The sequence below is a fragment of the Halichoerus grypus genome, chromosome 5, assembly GCF_964656455.1.
Source record: "Halichoerus grypus chromosome 5, mHalGry1.hap1.1, whole genome shotgun sequence".
NCBI classification, from domain to species: Eukaryota; Metazoa; Chordata; class Mammalia; order Carnivora; family Phocidae; genus Halichoerus; species Halichoerus grypus.
In genome coordinates, this window is record NC_135716.1 from 168,037,601 (window position 1) to 168,060,384 (window position 22,784).

Here is a 22,784-nt window from a genome sequence, read left to right on the forward strand (position 1 = left end):
CCCGCTGAGCAAGGAGCTCCCTGCCGAGCAAGGAGCTCCCTGCTGATCAGGGACCCAATGTGGGACTCCATCCCAGGACCCTGGGATCATGACCTGAGCCTAAGGCAGACGCTTAACGACTGAGCCACCCAGGCGCCCCACCAGGCGACATTTCTTAAAAACAGCCTCCTTCACTCAGCCTCTGGGGGTTTCCTGGAAATAGGGTGGTGCTGAGTCTGCTTCAAAGTGGCCAGGGGTTATTTTGGAAGGTGACACCTTCCCCCTGTCTACCACAGCCCCCTTCCAAAGCCTCCACACCTTCCCTCACCCACAGCTGCTCTGACAGCTGACAGGGGGAACCACAAGCACAGAAGCTGAGTCAGTCTGCTCAGGAAGGCCACAGGCAGAGAGGGGGTGGGGAGCTAAGTCCCTGCTTGGCATGCCCAAGTGGGCACAAGGTGGGAGTGCAGGACCAGCGGGCTCTGATGCCACAAAAGCAGTCACATGGCCATAGAGTCCTCTGCCCAGGAGTCTGTCTCTGCGGGGCGCCGAGCAGCAGATCCCTGGAGACAGGCATGAGCCTCTCTGCACCCATTTTAAGGTATGGAAACTAAAGAAATGACTTGAAAAAGCTCCCAGAACAAGTCAGTGACAGAATTAGGCTAGCACCCAGATTTCCCACTCTGTCCTGTATCTTCTTTTCACAATCCCAGTGATCCTTGGTTAGGAATCCATGGAATGCAGAATTTTCTAAAATGTTTGTTTGTTTGTTTTCTAAAATGTTTTTTGATACTTCATGTGGTATTCTAAAATATAATCAAGGCTAGTGATATTTTTTTCCCTTTTAAAATTTATTGGAAAAACATGTCCGTAATAAAAACGAAACACATTTCTATGATTGATCTTGCTGTGACATAATCCTTGCCTTTAATAAGTGGTACGCCACGCCCAAGCATTGTGCATGCCCCAACTGTAATGGCAGAAATCCCTCACCACACTCTCTCCAAGGCCCTGCTTCCCATGGCTTGGCCCCAGGCAGTGACTGAGCAGGCAAGGACTGAAAGCCAGGGCCATCTTGGGAGACGAGGGAGTCCTCCGATGGGCAACTTTGGATTGAGGACACCCACTTGACTCTGCTGAAACTTCCTTAAAATTGCACCACAGTCTAAGACTTCTCCTGCCCAACCTTCCTTGCTTCCTTCCTCTGTCCTCCATCCGGGTCTCACCGGTGCCATCTTCAGCCAGCTTCCTCCAGCTCCTTACCCGTTTTCTCTTGCAAGTCTTTCCCCCAATAAATCTATCCCACATTTAATCCCCTCTTGACATTTGTTTCCAGGAAGACCTGAACTAACACATCACTAACACGTCAAGAATTCCTACAAGCTTCATGAACTATTCCCCGATGCAGAAACACATTGTTTCATTTCAACAAATATTTCTTCACTTTCATCTTAATGCATTCTCCAGCCACGTACTGAATTGCATTTAAGATATTTGGTCATTTTACTGTGTCTTGCAACCAGTCTTATAGTTTCAGTGACTGTGGTAATCCATGCTTACTGTCTATTCAAAATAGGGATACATTTTTTTTTATCATTTTTTAAAAAGATTTTATTTATTTATATTAGAGAGAGAGAGAGCGAGCACGAGCACAGGGGAGGGGCAGAGGGAGAGGGAGAAGCAGAAGCAGACTCCCTGCTGAGCAGGGAGCCCTACTCTGGACTCCATCCCAGGACTGTGGGATCATGACCTGAGCCGATTAACCAACTGAGCCACCCAGGTGCCCCCATTTTTTATCATTTCTTGTAACAGTTAATTTTTGACACCTGTTGTTTTGTGAGAGACTGGGATATCTCCTTTAATCTGGAGGTTGTGACCTCCTGGTAGTGTTCTAATATATTACTTTATGAGTGTTCCATGGGAAATGAGTTTGTGAAGAACTGGCCCAGACCCATCTGGAACATGTATACCTTCTCAGTTCCTGACACTGCTCAGGGCAATGGGCTTTAGCTTCTTCTGGCTGAGGGCAGGCAGAGTCCGGCATTGCCATAATCCCCAGGGAACAAGTCTTCCAGAATCTGTGCCTGCCCATCCTGTGTGGAAAAGAGGACCCTCAATTTTGTCAGCTACCTTGTGTTGACCTCTTTGGTTTTCTTTGACGTGTTAAGAATGACCAAATCTCGGGGCGCATGGGTGGCTCAGATGGTTAAGCGTCTGCCTTAGGCTCAGGTCATGATCCCAGGGTCCTCGGATTGAGCCCCACGTCCAGCTCCTGGCTCAGTGGGGAGCCTGCTTCTCCCTTTCCCTCTGCCTCTCCCCCTGCTCATGCTCTCTCTCTCTATCTCTATGTCTGAAATGAATAAATAAAATCTTTTAAAAATAAAAAATAAAATAAAATAAAGTAAATAGAAATCTTTAAAAAAAATAAAAAAAAAAGAAAAGAATGACCAAATCTAGAGGTGATAATACCATTGGATGCCTTGGGGTTTTGATCAAGATGAGTTGCTTTTGTTTTTTTTTTATTTTTGTTTTGTTTTTTTAAGTAGGCTCCACGCCCAGTGTGGGGCTTGAACTTATGACCCTGAGATCAAGAGTCACATGCTCTACTGACTGAGCCAGCCAGGCTCCGAGGAGAATATTTTTGAGTTAACTCAAAAGTTTCGTTTGCTTGCTTGTTTGTTTGTTTTTTAGAGAGACAGTTCGTACTGGAGCAGGGTAGGGGGAGGGACAGAGGGAGAGGGAGAGAGAATATCAAGCAGGCTCCATGCCCAGCGCGAGCCCGACATGGGGCTCAATCTCACAACCCTGAGATCATGACCTGAGCTGAAATCAAGAGTCAGACGCTTAACTGACTGAGCCACCCAGGTGCACCTCAAAAGATTTTTACTGTGAATGGTGTCTTTAAATTTCTCTCATATATTTTCCAAGGTGTTTTCACAAATTGCTCATTTAGTTCTTAAAAAGACTGTGATTCTTAGAGTATAGGCTCTGGAGTTAGACCTGCCTTCAAATTCTAGCTTGTTATGTAAACTTGGGCCAATCATTTAAAACCTCTGAACCTTATTTGCTTTTCCAAGGAATAGAGATGCCATCTCCTCTGGCAGGATGAGGTGAGGTCATGTACATGAGTTGTGGGCGGGGCAGGGCTGCCTCAACAAGGCTTCACAGGCTAAACCAGGGGGTCTGGGAAGCCACTGAACATTGAGTCGTTAGTGACACAGAGAGCTGGCCTTCTCTGACGTGGATGGGCAGAAGTAAAGCTCCCTGCTCTGTACTCCCTCAACACTTTCTCTGTCTCATAAAGCTCTTCATTATTATCCCTTATTGTGGTCTTTTCTACCCAGATGGGGAGATTTGGGGCGGCCAGAAGGTGTGGAGTCTACTGAGGTTCAGACATAGTGGGCTGACATGAGTCCAGGGAGCCTTTGTGTACAAGGACTGCCCCCAGGAGGATGAAATGGCCAAGACACTGAGCCACTGGGTCTGATAGGCCAGCAAGCCTACTTGTCGGAGCTGAAGGAGCTGCTACCATGAGGGGCTCTGATATATCAGAGAACAAGCGGTGCCGTGTTGGCTCCCCTTTGTTGACAGAGGGGCACCCAAGTATGAGAGGGATATTCTCCCCATTACTGAGAGCACAACATAGCTTTGGTATGGTAGGCATGAATTGTTGGCTCAGCGATTGGGGAGCCCCAGGAGACAGTGTCCTTGGCTTCCCATGGAGATAACTGGTGGCATCCCTCAGGTGGCATGTTTGGGAGCCCACAAGGCCATCCCCAAAACTTCTCAGAAATAATCCCCCTAACAGTTTCCATTCATCCAGCCTTTTTTCTCGGCAAGGGGCTGGGCTAGGCACTTTCCATGCACAGCCTGCTACAACCTTCATAACAACCCCAAGACTTGGATCTGTTACCAGTCCTGTTTTGTAGGTAACTAAAGCTAAGACATGCAGAGAACTTGCTCAAGGTGCAAGCTAGTGCGGCAGACATATGATTTGAACTCAGTCTGGTTGACTTGGCTTGGGCTATTGACCAAAATACTGAAATACCAAATAGCCTTGGGCTATTAACCAAAATACTGAATTACCTACCCTGAGGAGAAATAGCTGAGGGAGGTTTCAAGGTTGGGTTGTGGTGCCTTGCTCACCTCGCTGGGCTATTGTGAGATTAACAGGCTATGGGCATGAAAGCATTTGTTTGTTTTTTTTTTTTTTAAATATTTTATTTATTTGGCAGAGAGAGACACAGTGAGAGAGGGAACACAAGCAGGGGGAGTGGGAGAGGGAGAAGCAGGCTTCCCGCCGAGCAGGGAGCCCAATGTGGGGCTCGATCCCAGGACCCTGGGATCATGACCTGAGCCGAGGCAGACGCTTAACGACTGAGCCACCCAGGCGCCCCGGGCATGAAAGCATTTGTAAGGGGTCAAGGCCTAGAAGAGATTATTGTGTCCCTTGAAAGAAGAGCAAGATATGAAGGAACCCAGAAGAGCTAAGCTCTCCTCCCTCCAGGCCTCTGCCTAGAACTCTTCCTCCTCTTTGCCTGCTTCATTTATTCATTCAACATAAATTGATTGAGATTCACACCAGAAAAAAAAAAAAAAAAAAGCCTCAAATCTTGACCCTGGGCCCTGAGCAGACACTGTTGCAAAAATGGCTGACCTCTTCACTTTTATCTTCCAAATTTTGCCCAAATGTATGTAGAGCAGAACCATATTCACACACACAGGGTCCTAGCTGCAAGGGAGTCTGGGAAATGTAGGGTTTTTTTTTCATGTTCTACCTGTGTCCACCTGTGCAGTACAGGAAGGCACGCTAGGAGGAAGCAAGGGCTTCGCCACCATTTCCACCACCATTTCTGCCAGTGCAGAGTTTGTGCATTGAATTATTTTGTCCAGGGCCTGCTCTTGCTCACATAGCCTTAGACTGATGGTGTGGGGATGCTGACATGCAGGTTTTAATGGAGACTCCATCGAGGACTCATTTCTTGGAGCTGCCATTCCCGCAGGAGGCATTTATGGGAAACTCTGAGAAGATGTCTCAATGTCAGGAAAACAAGAATATACTCATTTTTTCTCTTTTTCTTAACAGCTCTAAGATATAATACATTTTGCAATTCATCCATTTAAAGTGTGCAATTCGGTGGTTTTTAGTATATCCACAGAGTTGTGCCACCACCACAATCTATTTTAGAATATCTTCATCACTGAAAGTAGACTCTCCCCATTTGCCCCCAAAGCCCCCTGCCCTAGGCAACCACTAATCTACTTTCTGTCTCCTCAGATTTGCTTGTTCTAGACATTTCACATAGTGGAATTGTATGTCAGCTTTGTGACTGGCTTCTTTCTTTCATTTAACATAATGTTTTCAGTGTTCGTATTGTAGCATTTCCATGAAGGAAATAGTTAATTCCTTTTTATGGACGAAGAATATCCCGTTGTATGAATATACCACATTTTGTTTATCTGTTCATCAATTCATGGATGTTTGGGTTGTTTCTACTTCTTAGTTTTACAACTAATGCTGCTATGAAAATTTGTGTATAAGTTGTTGTATGGACATATGTTTTCAGTTCTCTTAGGTGTATATGTCTAAGTAGAAATGCTGGGTCATATGGTAACTGTTTAACTTTATGAAAAACACCAAATTGTTTTACACAGTGGCTGCACCATTTTGCATTCCCACCAGTAATGTATAAGGATTCTGATTTCTCCACATTGAGCCAACATTTGTCTTTTATTATATACTATATATCATATATTTTTAAATTTATTTTTTATTTTTTATCATTTTTAAAATTTTTAAATTAAAAAAATATTTTCTTTTCTTTCTTTCTTTTTTTTTTTTTTAAAGATTTTATCCATTGGGGCGCCTGGGTGGATAAAATGGATAAAATCTTTATTTATTTTATTTTTTTATTTTTTAAAGATTTTATTTACTTATTTGACAGAGAGAGACACAGCGAGAGAGGGAACACAAGCAGGGGGAGTGGGAGAGGGAGAAGCAGGCTTCCCACGGAGCAGGGAGACCCATGCAGGGCTCAATCCCAGGACCCTGGGATCATGCCCTGAGCCGAAGGCAGACGCTTAATGACTGAGCCACCCAGGCACCCCTATTTTTTTTTATTATGTTATGTTAATCACCATACATTACATCATTAGTTTTTGATGTAGTGTTCCATGATTCATTGTTTGCGTATAACACCCTGTGCTCCATGCAGAACGTGCCCTCTTTATTACTCATCACCAGGCTAACTCATCCCCCCACCCCCTCCCCTCTAGAACCCTCAGTTTGTTTTTCAGAGTCCATAGTCTCTCATGGTTCGTCTCCCCCTCCGCTTCCCCCCCTTCATTCTTCCCCTCCTGCTATCTTCTTCTTCTTTTTTTTTTTAACATATAATGTATTATTTGTTTCAGAGGTACAGGTCTGTGATTCAACAGTCTTACACAATTCACAGTGCTCACCATAGCACATACCCTCCCCAATGTCTATCACCCAGCCACCCCATCCCTCCCACCCCCCACCACTCTAGCAACCCTCAGTTTGTTTCCTGAGATTAAGAATTCCTCATATCAGTGAGGTCATATGATACATGTCTTTCTCTGATTGACTTATTTCGCTCAGCATAACACTCTCCAGTTCTATCCACATCGTTGCAAATGGCAAGATTTCATTCCTTTTGACAGCTACATAATATTCCATTGTATATATATACCACATCTTCTTTATCCATTCATCTGTCGATGGACATCTTGGCTCTTTCCACAGCTTGGCTATTGTGGACATTGCTGCTATAAACATCGGGGTCAGGCACCTCTATTTTTATTTTTTAAAGATTTATTTATTTTAGAGAGAGAGAGAGACAGCACAAGCAAGAGGGGCAGAGGGAGAGGGAGAGAGAATCTCAAGCAGACTTCCCACTGAGCACAGAACCTGATACAGGGTTTGATCTCACGACCCCCAGATCACAATATGAGCTACAACCGAGAGTCGGACGCTCACCTGACTGCACCACCAGGAGCCCCTATATATGTATATATTTTAAAGTAATCTCTATACCCAATGTGGGGCTTGAGCTCACAACCCCGAGATCAAGAGTCAGATGCTCTACTGACTGAGCCAGCCAGGGTCCCCTTATTATATATATATTTTTAAATTGCAACCATCCTGGGGCACCTGGGTGGCTCAGTCAGTTAAGCCTCTGACTCTTGATTTTGGCTCAGGTCATGATCCCAGGGTTGTAAGATCCTGCCCTGGCATCGGGCCCCCATGCTAGGTGTGGAGCCTGCTTGGGATTCTCTCTCTCTCTCTCTCTCTGCCCCTCTCCCTCTTTAAAAAAAAAAGGAGGGGGAGGCACCTGGGTGGTGCAGTCAGTTAAGTGTTGGACGCTTGGTTTTGGCTGGGGTTGTGGTCTCGGGGTCGTGAGATCAAGCCCTGGGTCGGGCTCCATGCTGAGTGCAGCGTTTACTTGAGATTCTCTCTCCCTTGCCCTCTGCCCCTCCCGCTCATGCTCTCTCTCTCTAAAATAAATAGATCTTTTTTTTTAAAGATTTTTTTGTTAAGATTTTATTCATTTATTTGACAAAGAGACACAGCAAGAGAGGGAACACAAGCGGGGGAGCAGGAGTGAGAGAAGCAGGCTTCCTGCCAAACAGGGAGCCCGACGCGGGGCTCGATTCCAGGATCCTGGGATCATGACCTGAGCAGAAGGCAGACGCTTAACGACTGAGCCACCCAAGCACCCCTAAAGATTTTATTTATTTATTTGACAGAGAGAAATATAGCGAGAGAGGGAACACAAGCAGGGGGAGTGGGAGAGGGAGAAGCAGGCTTCCCGCTGAGCAGGGAGCCCGATGCGGGGCTCGATCCCTGGACACTGGGATCATGACACGAACCAAAGGCAGATGCTCAAGCAGCTGAACCACCAACCGCCTATTTTAGGCGCCCCTAAAATAAATAAATCTTTAAAAAAATTTACAATTTACAATTTACAATTCATCCTAGTGGGAGCGAAACAGTATTCATAGTGGTTTTGATTTGCTTTTCCCTAATGATGTATGATGTTGAACATTTCTTTACAGGCTTACTGGCCATTTGTATAACTTCTTTGGAGAAATGTCTGCATGAACATTTTTGCCCATTTTAGTTGGGTTATTTGTCCTTTCTTATTGAGTTATAAGAGTTATTGATGTATTCTGGATACAAATTCCTTATCAGATATATGATTTGAAACTATTTTTTCCCATTCTGTGCGTTGTCTTTTCACATCTTTAAACACAATAAAATTCTGGGACACCTGGGTGGTTCAGTCGGTTAAACGTCTGCCTTCAACTCAGGCCATGAACCCAGGTCCCGGATTGAGTCCCGTATCGGGCTCCCTGCTCAGCGGGGAGCCTGCTTCTCCCTCTCCCTCTGCTGCTCCCCTTGCTTGTGCTCTCTCTCTCTCTATCTCTCTGACAAATAAATAAATAAAATCTTAAAAAAATAAACACAAATAAAATTAACGTCACATAAAATTAGCCATTTAAAGTGAACAATTCACTGGCATTTAGCACATTCATAATGTGCAACCACCAATTGTATCTAGTTCCAAAACATTTCCATAACTCCAAAGTAAAATTTCTTACCCATTAGCAATTTCTCTCCATTCCCTCTTCCCCCAGCCCCTGTCAATGACCAGTCAGCCATCTCTGTGGATTTATCTATTCTAGACATTCATATAAATGGAATCATAAAACATGTGACCTTTTGTGTCTGATTTCTTTCACCTAGCATAGTGTTTCGGAGATGTATTCACACTGTAGCATGTATCAGTACTTCATTCCTTTTAGTGCATGAATAATATTCCACTGTATATATATACAGCCATTTATTTATTCATTCATCTTTTTTTTTTTTTAAGATTTTATTTATTTATTTGACAGAGAGAGACACAGCGACAGAGGGAACACAAGCAGGGGGAGTGGGAGAGGGAGAAGCAGGCTTCCTGCTGAGCAGGGAGCCCGATGCTGGGCTTGATCCCAGGACCCTGCGATCATGACCTGAGCCGAAGGCAGACGCCCAACGACTGAGCCACCCAGGCGCCCCTATCCATTCATCTGTTGATGGACATCTGAGCTCCTTTATTTTTTGCTACTGTAAATAGTAGGTAAACTAGACTTTATAAAATTAAAAACTTTTGTGCTTCGAAGGATTCCACCAAGAAAGGAAAGAGCAGCTATAATAAAAAATGAAAGTAAAATAAGTGTTGGCAAAGTTGTTGAGAAATTGTAACACTCAGACATTGTCGGTGGGAATGCAAAATGGTGCAGCTGCTGTGGAAAACAGTTTGGTAGTTTCTCAAAAAGTTAAACAAAGAATTACTATATGACCCAGAAGTTCCCCTTCTAGGCATGTACCCCAAAGAACTGAAAACAGGTGTTCGAACAAACACCTGTATATACATGTTCATAGGATCATCAGGATGGTTGAAATTTTTAAAAAATATATAATAAGGGGAACCTGGCTGGCTCAGTCCGTAGAGCATCTGTTTTCTCTACATTGTTGCCAACACTTCTCTTTCATTATATATATACATACATTTTTAAAAAGTAATCTCTATACCGAGTGTGGGGCTCAAACTCATGGACCTGAGATCAAGAATCGGATGGGGACATTAGTAATTCTTAACGTAAAAGATTTTTTTTTTTTACCTTGAAAGATTTTGAGGAAGATTAAATGAGACGATTGTCAAGAGGCTTAGCACGTAGGAGTCACTCAGTAAATGTACCCCTTGCTTTTTTTCTGGCTGCACAGTATTTTGTTGCATGGATGCACATAGTTCCTCTTATAGTAGACATATAGGTGGAATTCAGTTGTTCCATTTCCTGCAAGGGTGCAAAGGACATCCATGTGCACGGTAGGTAGCGTTGCATAGTGGTTAAGAGTATATCAGCCCTAGTGGATTTGAATCCAGTGCGTGTGACCTTTTTTTTTTTGCCTCCTATCCTCTTGGAATGGTTGAGATGAGAGGATGGGTGGGATGACCTCAGATGTCATTCGAAGACATCTCTTAATTTTGTCCTCAGGACTAGAAGGTCACAGGTGGGTGCAGGGGAAGATGCAAGAGATGCAAGAGTCTTGAGGCCCCTTCTGCAGATGTGAAAGGTGGTGCACCCTATCTCAGGATCTCCCCGCCCTAAGGTGTGAAGCCAAAATGAACTCATTACATTTGACAGACTGTCCAAGGAGATGAGATAAGTGGGTGTAAGGCAGGGGGAAGGAGGTGTCAACCGCAGAGCAGAGTGAGGTGAGAGCATGGAGCTCCCCACCCTTAACCCTGTCCAGAGTCATAGCCCACGTTGCTGCTTAACCCTCTAAACCAATGACCGTCCCAGATCCCCTCCTGACCAGCATTCCTTACCTGCTGTCCTGAACTATTCATGCAACAGAGCTCCAGGACCCACGAACTGAGCCAGCCTGGAGCTCACCTGGCTGGCCTCAAGGTTGGAGGTGGCCATGGTTGTGGATTGACGCTTTTGAGATTTTTAAAGAGCAAGTAAGGCATTTCCTGTGGTTCCATTGTTTCTCCCTCTTACGGCCTGAGCCAGCCCTACACCCCTGGCTCTACTTTGCTTAGAGTGTGCCTGTTCTACTAATAATAAGTCCTGAGGCTTGCATCCCACTTTCTATTTCAGCAGCATCCAACAAGCCTGTTGGTTTCCAAGGTCTAGGTCATATTCCCATGGGCTATATTCCCAGCGACTAGTCCAATGCCTGAGACATAGTTCTCATAGTCCTGAAGGGAATCCAGACTCTACTGTACCTCACTTGTGGCTCTTTTTACCTCTTCAAGGTGCCCTTCTAGCAATTCTTCCTTGAGCTCTCCTTCCTCTCTGGGACATGGCATTCCCAACCTGGGTCATGTGATCTTGAGTCAATCACTTTCTTTCTCCGAGTTTCGGTTTTCTTGCCTGTAAAACAGGAATAAAAGCATTCATCTTGGAGGCTCATTGTGCTGATTGAGTTGAGCAAAACATGTCGAAATGCTTTGCAGGGTTCCTGGCACATGGTAAGCGCCCAAATGCCAAAAGCTATAATTACTGTGGTGTGAGGACTGGCGTGGGGGCAGGACAGCATTGGGTGAGTGCGGTGGTCTCCAACTAAGGGCTAAAGAATAAAACGGAATTTAGTTAATCTTTCCAAGTGTGGTGCTCAAATTCTGGTCTTCCAAAGTGAGCCAGGAACATTCATCACAACTTTAACACTATTAGGAAGCTGACTTGCAGATACTTGCCTAACTAAACAAAGATTGATGTACAATATTAATATTAACCCACATTTGTCAAGTGCTTGTTTTGGGCCAGGCACTGTTCTAAGAGCTTTACGTGAATTAACTTGAGGAATTCTCAAAAGAACCCTGTGAAGCAAGTACTATTATTATCCTCATTTGACAGAAGAGGAAAGAGGCACAGAGAGGTTAAGTGACTTGCCATAAGGTCACAAAGCTGGGATTAAGTCCAGCAGAGCAAATATTCTTAATCACTCCGCATACTACTTCCATATGGAGGTCTTTTCCAGTCTTCCATGGAACAGGGAAAAATTGGGAGTCCACAATACAGGAATGCCACATAGTTTATCCATCCCTGCAGAGGAATACTATGTAGTCAGGAAAAAGCAAGAGGCAGCCGTGTATGTTCTGCATGAAATGATGGCCACAATAGACTGTTGGATAGAGAGAGCTGCACAACAGTATTTGTATCGTATAATCCTATTATATAAAAAGAAAATGAAAACGTTCACTTACTTGTTTGTAGGTTCATACGTAAATGTCTGGAAGGATAAACACCAAACTATTCACACTGGCCATGGGGAAATTGTGAAGGAGGGGAGCTTCCATTTTTGTCTTTTTATTCTCTGCTGTTTGAAATGTTTACCATTGGTATGTTTTATTTTGTCATTAACAGAAAGAGGAAGAAAATAAGTGTGCATGAATCGGAAGCCTGACGAACTCTGTCCAGCCCTACAGCTCTTGTCAGAGTCCTCTCTGGTGTCTCCCACTGACCCTGGAATCATAGGCCCCAAATCCTATTTCCCCTCCACAAGCACTTCCCCAAACTCCCTCTGCTCCCTGAGGGCTCGGCCTGGCCTGGGTCTCTCATCTGGGTCCAGGCATCTACGCAGGTTCCCTGGCTAGGAGGCTGTCATCCTCTGCCTGTGCCACCCACCCCAGGGATGTCAGATGTGGTGACATCACAGTTGGGCTAATGACATCATAGTGGACCCGGAGGCTGACAGGACAGAAGACCTAGCAGGGCTCAGGAGATGGGAGCAAGGAAGGGATTGGCAGGTAGAGGCTGTTTAGGGCGGGAACTTGAGGGACTGTGTCCTCAGCCTGCCTCCCAGGACATCCCTAGCTGGGCCTTTCAGGGATTGGAGATCCAGAAATCTCCAAGACCGCTTCCCTTTTTGTTTCTAATCAAGAGGTTGTCCAGACTTTTTTGAGAGTTGGGAGCAGAGTGTGATGCCAGGAGGGGGTGGAGTTGGCAGGTGGGAGATGGAAGCCAACCGTGTGTGTGACTCCTCCTCGGGAGATGAGACTGGGGCCTTCTGTGGGTGCCCCCCTGTGATTCCAGCAAGGCGGTAGGGGAGGCAGGCTTGTGGCCTTGGAGGCTGGGAGGGCTCCAGCTTTGGGCGCATGGAGTTTGGGTGGATCAAGACTGCAAGGGGTGCTGCAAGCTCTTCCATGAATCTGGGAAAGGCAGGAAGCTGTTTGTACATGTAACTAACCACTCAGATCCTTGGCTCTTCCAGCCTGAATCCTGTTGCTTCATCTTCTGTTCTGGGCATATATTATGCAGGATTCTTTGTTTAAGCTATAGAAACCCTTTCAGGAGGATTTAGGAAAAGTAAGTCCATTTCGGGGCGCCTGGGTGGCTCAGTCGTTAAGCGTCTGCCTTCGGCTCAGGTCATGATCCCAGGGTCCTGGGATCGAGCCCCGAATCAGGCTCCCTCCTCCGCGGGAAGCCTGCTTCTCCCTCTCTCACTTCCCCTGCTTGTGTTCCCTCTCTCGCTATGTCTCTCTGTCAAATAAATAAAATCTTAAAAAAAAAAAAAAGAAAGAAAAGAAAAGAAAGAAAAGTAAGTCTGTTTAAAAATTATTGAGGAAACTCCCAGAATGTCTGGAAAGGCTGCAGAGGCAGGCCTGGAGAACAGGCTGGATCAGGGGGAGCTGGGAGCCTACTACACGCCTCAGGACCAGCCCCGAGAGGATTCTGCCACCTCCTCTGAACCCCTTTCTCTCCTCTGCTGCCCTGGAAGCTGATGTGGCATCATGTGCAGAGTGGAGTCTCCACGGACCTGCCACTTCAGGGCCACTGACTTCTGATCCTGTCTGGATGGGGGTATCCAATTGGCCCAGTCGATGCCATATGTCTGCATCATGTGCTGGGATAGGGAGGTCGGAATTAAGTGTGTGGCCATTGTGGCTTTTATTTTTATTATTTTTTTAAAGATTTTTTTTTTTTTTTTGGCTTTTATAGTGGGAGGTGCCTTCTGCCTCCCTCTAGACTCATGTGGGGGGAAGCTCCACAAGCTGGGCATCCAGAAAACCCAACAGATGGCTACACAGGAAACAAAAATGAGTAGACAGGGGTCCCTGTCCTTGAGACACTTCCAGACATGCAGGAGTCAGTTATGTGGGAAGATAATAATGATAGGAAGTGAAGGCGGCCACAGTGGAGGTGATCAGCAGCCAGGGGTGGGGCTGGCAGAGAAACACCGATAACATGGCCCCGGCCCATGTCGGAGAGTCCAAGATGGCCCCGTGTGCTCCAGGCCACCTAGATGGAATAGCTGGGTGGAGTTTGATGACTAGTTGGGGCTGTCACACTGGGCCAGACACTGTGTGACACAGACGCACACCGACTGGGCAGAATTCGAGTCTCCAGAAATGATGAACCTTTTCTTGCTCACAGAAGTAATGAAATTGCTTGGCCTAAAAAGCTGCTTCCTGGCTAATGGAGCTTCTCTTTTGATATCTCGTCATGCCCTACAAGCATTTTGCAATGTCCTTGAAGTACCTCTTGTCCCTGCTGGGGCCTCAACGCTGTATCTGGATTAGAGAAAGGGATTCTCGGGATAGGCAGACCAGAGTTGGGACGAGAAAGAGGAAGGTGTATTTGCTGCCCCGTGGGCTTCTGCTCTGTGAGACCAGGTTCCTACTCTCTTCTCTGCTTCACCCCATGTCCTTCTGTGTTGCCTGCTCTGTGTCTGTGCCCGTTCCTGTCCCCGCGTCACCATCACTGTCTTTGCTGTCATCATCCCTGCCTGTCTCTATCTCAGCTGGGCCCCCATTTCCAGAGGGACCCCAGCTCCAGCCTTTCAGCCCTGCTCTGTCCCTCTTGGACTCAGCCATCTGGGTTCTCTGAGAACCAGACACAGCAACCCCCACCCCACCCCACCTCCACACACTGACATTCCAGTAGCCCTGGTTCATGGTGGTCCGAAATCAGCACATTGTCCTATGGAGTTGTCACAGGTGGGTTAGGGCTGGTGGGCGGCTCCCTCTCATCAGGTCTTGCAGGGCTCCCTGCCTGCCTGTCTATCCCCTTCTTCCTATTTGAAGTAGTAACTTCAAATGTAACACCTTCCTGTCATCTCACACTCACAGGGGCCCCAGCCACAGCAGCTGCCAGCCTGCCCACCTCTTTGCATCCTCCAGAGGGAAGCTGTGCAGAGCCAGGTGAAGAGCCTCATGCAGGCACGTGAAGGGCCTCTGCTGGGCAGGGCTGGGAGGAGTCAGAGAAGAGAAAAAGGAGACCGGGTTTTGCAAGGCCAAGATGCTCCAGTGAATGTGCTAGGGCCCCAGGGGCGCTTGAGAAGGAGAGACGCATGGCTCCTGAGAATGGGAAGGAACCTTGGGGCACTTGGTTGAGCTGAGGTGGTCCCTGTGTTGTGCGGCTTTCAGTGAAAGAAGGTGGAGAAGCGGGGTGCTAACTGAGCAGACAGCAGAGGAATCAGGGCATCTTCCCGTCAGGCAAGTCAGGGGACCCGGAGGGTTCTTGGCCTACTCTCTCAGACTGTCCCTGGTGAGGGAGCTGAGCCTGGGTAGTCTGGGAGGCAGGACCCTAGGGCTTTCTCAGCTGCCCAGAAAAGCTGTGTGGATGATCGAGGGTGCAGGGGCACCCCTTGATGGGTGGGCTGTGGTTGGCAGAGTCAAGGAGGCAGAAGTCCCTCCCAGCATGGAAGGGAGCGGCTTCTCAATTCCTGGTGTCCTCCAGGAAATCTGGAATGTTCCTTCAGGTCTCTGAGTTCACTTAGAAGTAACCTCCATGAGGACCTTCCTCTCTCTCCTCTTCCCTAGGGATGACTGTCTCCATTCAATCCTCTTCTGGCACCTACCCAGAGAGCGTCACTGGCCTCTAAATGTCAGTACTGAGTCCTTATACATCAGCCTGTCCAGCCCTCGTGTTTTGCAGATAGGGAAACTGAGGCCAGGAGGGGCAGTGACTGGCTCAAGGTCACATGATGGTTTAGTGGAAGGGCCAGCTCTAGAAGCCAGGCTCCTATTTGGAGGTCCTTCACTGCTCACCGGTGACTGACCTGTCTTCCCAGGTAGTAGGGGCATGAAGGGGGAATCTGCTCCAGACTTGAATTGTTGCCACAAGGCTAAGGCTCTGAGGAGTACAGGGGGCTCTCTGTCCTGCAGCCTGGACTTCCAGCTCTGCCAAGGCGACCAGGTAAGGAGGGATCCCAGCCCCATCTTTGAGGTCAGCCCGATTATGGAAGGGAGAGGACGTCAGGATGAAGTGGAGGAAAATATTTAGGGACCAGATTCCCATTGTCCCCTGGTCCTGAGCATCCCTATCCCACCCAGCACTTTGTGGGGATGTGCCCTTGAGGTGCCAGAGACCCTCTCTCATGCCCCAGGGGTCAAAGTCCTCCTGTGGGGCATCAGAAGGGATAGGGCCTGTAGGACGCCTTGGCTCAATGACCATGGCCTGGGCCTTAGCGGGAGCGGAACCCAGGGCTATCTTGGGGGGCTTATAGTCTTTGATGAGGATTTTCTCCGAGTTCATCTTGGCTCCATTCAAAACACAGTTGATGGTCTGAGACCCAGTGGGACCAGGGCAGTCAGGAAGGGAGGGTGGGTGAGGGGTTCTGGAGGGTAGGAGGAGGGCAATCCTGGGATGGGCATGAAAGTTCCTGAGGAAAGAAATTTGTGGCTGAGGGATGGGGAAGCCATTTGAGTGGCAGACGTGGAGGACGGCTCTTAGCTTCTCCTCTCCTTTTGAAAATCAAACTGGAGCTAGGACCAACCCAGGGACACAGGTGCCCCAGCCTCCCACCCCCAAGCCCCTTGCTTCCTGCCCTCCAGGTCTTCTCAGCTTGGACGCCACTCTCCGACACAGTCGACGCCCGTGGCTCATCCTGTCCCAGCTGGCTGCACCCCTTGCCCCTGGCACCAGCCAGGTCTGCCTCGCTGACCTGTCCCCAGGGCCTCGGCCTATATCTGCGCACCCTGCAGCCGACACCACTGAGCACAGCCCCGCGGAGTCTCAGATGCGATGTCTTGAGCACAAGTAAGCCCAGGGCAGAGGGCTGCACCTGGACAGAGGCCGGAGGCGGGAGAGGACTCTTAGGTTCCAGGACAGGAAAGGGAGGGGACCAGTGCCACCGGTGAGAACAGAGCCTCACATTTTGGCCTGGAGTCCGGGCCTTGGTCCGGGGTGGGTGGGTGGGTGGGGTTTCAGGGCGAGCCCTGAGCCACAGGAGGTGGACAGGGGCTTTCTCGGGCAGGGAGATCTGGAGTAGGTGTAGCCAAAGTCCCGGGCATTGAGGATGGTGCTTTGGCTGCCTAGAATGTGTGAGCTGGAGGGGTCCTTATAAGATAGGGGCGCTGACTGGGAGCCAGCGAGCGGAGGGCGGAGTCCTGGTTCTGCTCTTTCTGGCTCTGCGACCTCGGCCACGTCACTGAGGCCCGTTTCTTCTTCCAGGTGAGTAGGATCTGTTCTAGATTTGTTGCTTTGTAATGCACCGTTTCCTTACACACTGTGGCCTCCTGGAGGGCGGGAACTATGTGGCCATGTCAGCACGGAGCGGAGCGCAGAGTGAAGTGGTTCATTGAGGTTGGCGGAGTGAATAAATGAGGATTCAAGCAGACAGTCTACTTTGTGGCATTTTTTTCTTTTTAGTATCTCACTTTACGTCCCTCCTGGCTTATCTCCCCCCTCCCTGGCTGTTGCATCTCCACCTCCCTTGCTAGCTCTTCTCTACTTACCTCCTAAATATCCCCACGCTCTGAACTCAGTCGAGAGCCTTCTTCCCTCCCCTCCCCTGCTTTGGTCTCCTCTCTCCTCTGCTTTCCCTCCTCTCCTCTCTTGTCTACTTCAGGGAGAGTGGCACGGTCTGATAGAACTTCCTGCAATCAGGGTCACCATCCATGCTTGTGCTCTTTACTGCCATACCTACCGAGCCTTTTGAATGTGGCTAGTGTGAGTGAGGAGCTGAATTTTTTATTGTACTTATTTTAATTAATTGAAATGGGATCACATGTGTCAAGTGACCACCAATTTTGGACACAGCAGATCTAGCTCACCCTTAGGTGGTCTCATCAGGCAGGGCTCCTGGCACCGAAACGTATGTCTTCAGCTTGGACGTCTCCTTTAAATTCCAAACCAACCAACCAAACAACCAACCAACCAAACTCCAAACCAATTCATCCAGCTGCCTACTTGACTTTTCCACCTGGGTGTCTAACAAGCTTCTCGAATCATTTTCTCTCTCTAAAACTGTTGAGCGCTGCATAAACTCTAGCTGCTTTTGTCGGCAAGAACAGGGAGGCTCAGAGAAGGACAACGCCTGCCCGGGTCATCCAGCAGGCTTGCAGGCTAGAGCACTCCCCCACCCCGAGCTAGCTAGCGGCCCAGTTCGATGGGGAGCAGAACTTTCCCCCAGGCTGCAGGGCCCTGACCAGTGTTTCTTTTCCTGCTCAGAGCACGAGCCACCAGGGCTGCAGGCCGGCTCCACTGATGAGAAACTCACGGCCAAGTACCCTGCGAGCAGGGACAAGAGGGGAAGCCATCAGGAAAGAGCCGGCGAGGGGGCCCTCTGCCCATCGTTCTCTCCTCACAGCGGCTCTTCCCCAACCCCCTGCTCCTGCCCGCTGCCCACTCCCATCTCCAAAGAACTCCCATTCTGCCTCCACTCCTTCTATCCTGAGTATCCACTTCTGCCTCCACCTCACCTGTTCACCTATGGGGCCCTACCTTCTGTCCAATATCCCCTCCTCTTCATGCTGCCCCCAGACCCTTCCTACCCCAACAAGGCTATGCCCAGCTTGCTGATGAGTGTCAATGAACCTGGGCACCCTACTGCTCAGAGGGAGACACTGTATCCTTACCCAGGGGCCCCCCAAGCCTCCGGCCAAAGCCAACCTTCCCAGGCCCAGAGTCAAGGTCCTGGAGCTGCCAGGACCCACTCCCCAGGGCCAAAGAGCGCGGGCAGGGCGGCTCGAGCAAGGCGGGCGCCCGCGGGCTCCCGGCCAGGCACCACAGCTCTGCCTTACCCACTGAAGAAAGAGAACGGCAAGATCCTGTACGAGTGCAACGTGTGCCGCAAGAACTTCGGACAGCTCTCCAACCTCAAGGTATCTGCCTCCCGGGCTCCGCGGCTCCCCTCAGCATCCTGCCATGACCCCCTCCTACCCCGCTTCCAGAATCAAGGACTTGAAAGCCGGAGCAACTCCTGGGCAACCCCTAGGCTGTGATCTGGGATGGTTCACTTGGCCCCTCACTGTCATGTTTGCAGAGAGGAGATGCAGGACAAGATGGCCACCAAAGTCCTCTCCACCCTAAGAGACTGTCTCTGAGGGCATCTCATTTCAGTCAAAAATGGGGAAACTGAAGGAAAGGTTTGCCCGAGGTCACTTTGGTTTCATGGTGAAGTTGGGCCTTGATGGTAGCCTCTCCGTGTCGAGTGCAAAGCCCTTTCCCGAACAACCATCTTTCTAGATCCCCGGTTAAGCCTCCTCTTGCTTATTTGTTTGAAGGTCCAGTGGGGGAGCGGGTAGATTTTAGTGAGTCTCGGTCACAGACCTGACAACGAGCCTTTTTCACGTGGGATCCTACAAAGCAGCATGTTGCTCTTGGTGTCACCATCCACACTGCCCAGCGGGAGCACCCGGGCCCATCGCTCTGTGTCAGCAAAGATGGGGATCTATGCACGTGTTGGCAACACCGAAGTTGAGGAAAAGTTATGGCTGTTGAGGAACGGCCCTTCGGGGTCCTCCAGGGTGGGAGTTCTTAAGCTTTAATGAGATTCAAACCTGGAGAGCTAGGAAACATGCAGATTCCTAGGTCCCAGCCCCAGAGATTTTGATTCAGCTGGTCTGGGGCAGGGCCTGAGAATTTGCATTTTTCACTTGCTCCCAGGTGGTGCTGATGCTGCTGGTCTGTGGACCACAATTTTTTTTAAAGATTATTTATTTTAGGGGGCGCCTGGGTGGCTCAGTTGGTTAAGCGTCTGCCTTCGGCTCAAGTCATGATCCTGGGGTCCTGGCACCAAGCCCGGCATTGGGGGGGTGTCCCTCTTCAGCGGGGAGCCTGCTTCTCCATCTCCTTCTACCTCTTCCCTCTGCTCATGCTTGCTCTCTCTCAAATAAATAAATGTGTGTTTTTTTTAAGATTATTTATTTTAGAGAGAGAGTGAGAGAGAGCAGGGGGAAGGGGCAGAGGTAGAGGGAGAGAGAGTCCATGCCAACTCCGAGCTAAGCATGGAGCCCGACACAGGGCTTGATCTCACGACCGTGAGATCACAACCCTGAGATCACGACCTGAGCTGAAGCCAAGAGTTGGTCGCTTAACCGACTGAGCCACCCAGGCACCCCTGTGGACCACACTTTGCGCTGCACTGCTCAAGATATATATACGTGGGCCATCCCTTACCTAGCCTTCTGACCACTGTCACCTCCCCTCCCACGGGGCACCAGAAAGAGTGAGGGTAACGGAGAATGGAAGAGAGGCCCTGAGGGCAGTGATAGGGTAGCAAGGGGATTGAGAATCCTTGATGCGAAACAGGGGTCCTGTGGGATTGTGGGGAGAGATTTGGACAGGATCCCAGGCCCTGCTGGAGGGTTCTGGGCAGGTGGCAGCCTTTCTCCCACACCTGGCTCAGGTCCATCTGCGTGTGCACAGTGGGGAGCGCCCATTCCAGTGTGCCCTGTGCCAGAAGAGCTTCACCCAGCTCGCCCACCTGCGGAAGCACCACTTAGTGCATACTGGGGAGCGGCCCCATGAATGCCTGGTGAGAGCCTACTTCCCCTCCCCCGTACTCCTGCAGGCTGGTGAGTAGTTCCAGGCACCTGGACAGATGGCCCCTGTAGCCTCCATTCACCAATGCTCCTGAGCAAGTGGAGACAGGACTGGAGGCAAGGGTGGAGGTGGGGAGGGAGGTGGAGGGAGGTAAAAATGACCCGTCAGCCTGGAAGGGCCAGAATGTGAGACTGGAGGTCCCTCCCTAGGCCTGGAGTGAGGAACAGAGATGTATGCCTACGGGAGGAGAATAAGAAAGCTGGGGAGTCCTGGAGAGTGGATACCCGTAACCTGCTTCCCAGGGTTGCTGGAGAAGTAAAGGGCCTCGCGTGTGCAAAGTACGCAAACACTACAGATAACACAGGTCGATGTTAGCTCCTTCTCTCTTTGAGTCTTGCTACATCCCTTGGGAGGTCAGAACAGCAGGAATTCTTTCCCCAGTTTACAGAGGCAGACGTGAAAGAAGCATCGCGGTTCTAAGTCTGGGCTACTTGGGTTCAAATCCCAGTTCTCCCTCCAACTTGTGTGATCTTTGGCTAGTGGCTCTCCTCCTCTGAGCCTCTGCTTTCTCACTGTAATAGAGGAATTATACTAGGACTTAGCCCTGCTTCTCCAGGGTCCCGGGGAAGACTCTGTGAGACCAATTCCTGGCATGCGGCAGCTCCCAGTAAATGTTAATTACGCCCACGAAAGCTGTAGGCCCATGCTTAAGGGTCCTATGTGATGATCTCATCCAGTCCGTCACACCTCTGAGGTTAGGTATTAATGGTCACATGTTACCAATAAGGAGAACGAGGCTCGGACAGGAGATGGTACCTATGCAAGGTCACACGGGGAGTAAGAACCGGGATAGTAACCCAGGTCTCCCTGAGTCCCAGGGAGAAATCATCAGGGGAAATCTTCCGGGCCAGCGGTACAGGCAGGTGGTGTGGGGGAGGGGTGCCCAGCGTCGGGGGGTGGAGCAGAGATCCTGAGCCAGCCAGGTGGGCGGAGCTGACACCAAGCGCCCATTCCCACCAGATGTGCCACAGACGCTTCGGCAACTCCAGCAACCTCTAGACCCACCTGTGCCTGCCCTCGGGGGCCCGGCCCTTCTAGTGCAGCGTCTGTCCCCGGAGCTTCGCCCAGCGTGTTCCCCTGAAGCTGCACGACCGCCTGCACGGCCCTGTGGCCTAGCTCACAGCCACCTGCCCCTGGCGTCTCTTGCCTGCCTTGCCCGATGGCACCAGGAAGCCCTAGATCTTGTGGCGCTGCCATCAGAGAAGCAGACGGGCTGGGGTTTGGAAAAGGTCAAGGTGTCCTTGGCATCTGGGGGAAAGTATGCGCAGCCAGCCTGAGCCCTGGTGCCAGCACGGCCCCGGGGAGGGGGCAGGAGCAGAGCAATTAAAGGATTTTCTCTATGGCGAGTTGAGGCCTCCCGGACTTCAGCAGTGGCGGGGGAGGGGGGAGGGAGGAAGCAACTGTGTATCTGTCAGACTTCACACCTCACCTGGAAGCAGGTCAGAGAACACAGCCAGGGAGAGCCTGTGATGCCCGCTCACGGGGTGGGTGCTTGCAGCCATCCACATCAGCTGGATTTGGGTCCTCCTCCGTGTCTGGGACTTGGCCCTCCCATCTCAGCTTGCCAATGGATAGTCCAGCCTCCCGGGACCCCGCATGGTGCAGACGGTGCTGCCGAGCACTGGGCACACTGCTCTCTTTCCTGAGCAGATGTTCCAGCACCTGCCCAGATGTATGTCTGCTGCTTCCCACCACCTCCCTGTCTCACAGCTCCTAGGAAGCCAGTGTGCCTCCTTAGCTGGTACTCCCTGCCATGGTCAGGTAGGTGGGGTGTGCTTCTCCCTCTGTACATGCCAGGATCTGAGCCCCCCGTGGGGGTGGAGGGGCAGGAACACAAGGAGGTCAATGTCCATTCATGACCCAGAAACACGAGGTCGTCCTGTGTGCCAGGACCACTCACCACAGAAGGCAAAGGGCTAAGGAGGTATGAGTCCACAGAAGGTGTAGAGGCCCCACAAGGAGTATAAGGGAAGAACTGGCAAAGAGAACCTGAGGAACTAGGACCCTCCTGGTGACCTTTCTCCCTGCAGTCCCAGAGGATCCCCTCAGATGTGCAAGGTATTCGGCACCCCCGGGGACTCGGGAGTTAGCATTGGGGGGAGGGGGGAAGAGTACTTACTGCCTGGGAAGCAGGAGAGCCAGGTTATAATCACAATAAACAGTAGCCATTATTAAATAATAATAGCTGGCCGGGGCGCCTGGGTGGCTCAGTTGGTTAAGCCACTGCCTTCCGGCTCAGGTCACGATCCTGGAGTCCCAGAATCGAGCCCCGCATCCGGCTCCCTGCTCAGCAGGGAGTCTGCTTCTCCCTCTGACCCTCCTCCCTCTCATGCTCTCTGTCTCTCATTCTCTCTCTCAAATAAATAAATAAAAAATATTTAAAAAAATAATAAAAAATAAAATTCTTAAATAATAATAGCTGGCCAACTTCCAGCAGGGGCCTCCATTCGCGCCCCCAG

At 49.7% G+C, this 22,784-nt stretch overlaps 1 protein-coding gene across 1 annotated transcript; it reads left to right on the forward strand.

Annotated features, from left to right (window-relative positions):
• Positions 1-11,924: 11,924 nt before the first annotated feature.
• Positions 11,925-21,671, forward strand: ZNF683 (zinc finger protein 683). The gene is made up of 7 exons (XM_078073605.1): positions 11,925-14,492; positions 14,625-14,718; positions 15,569-15,693; positions 16,332-16,536; positions 17,950-18,602; positions 20,129-20,257; positions 21,286-21,671. Exons 1-7 carry the CDS (start codon positions 14,478-14,480, stop codon positions 21,322-21,324), a joined length of 1,260 nt encoding a protein of 419 aa, XP_077929731.1. The 5' UTR covers positions 11,925-14,477; the 3' UTR covers positions 21,325-21,671.
• Positions 21,672-22,784: the final 1,113 nt, after the last annotated feature.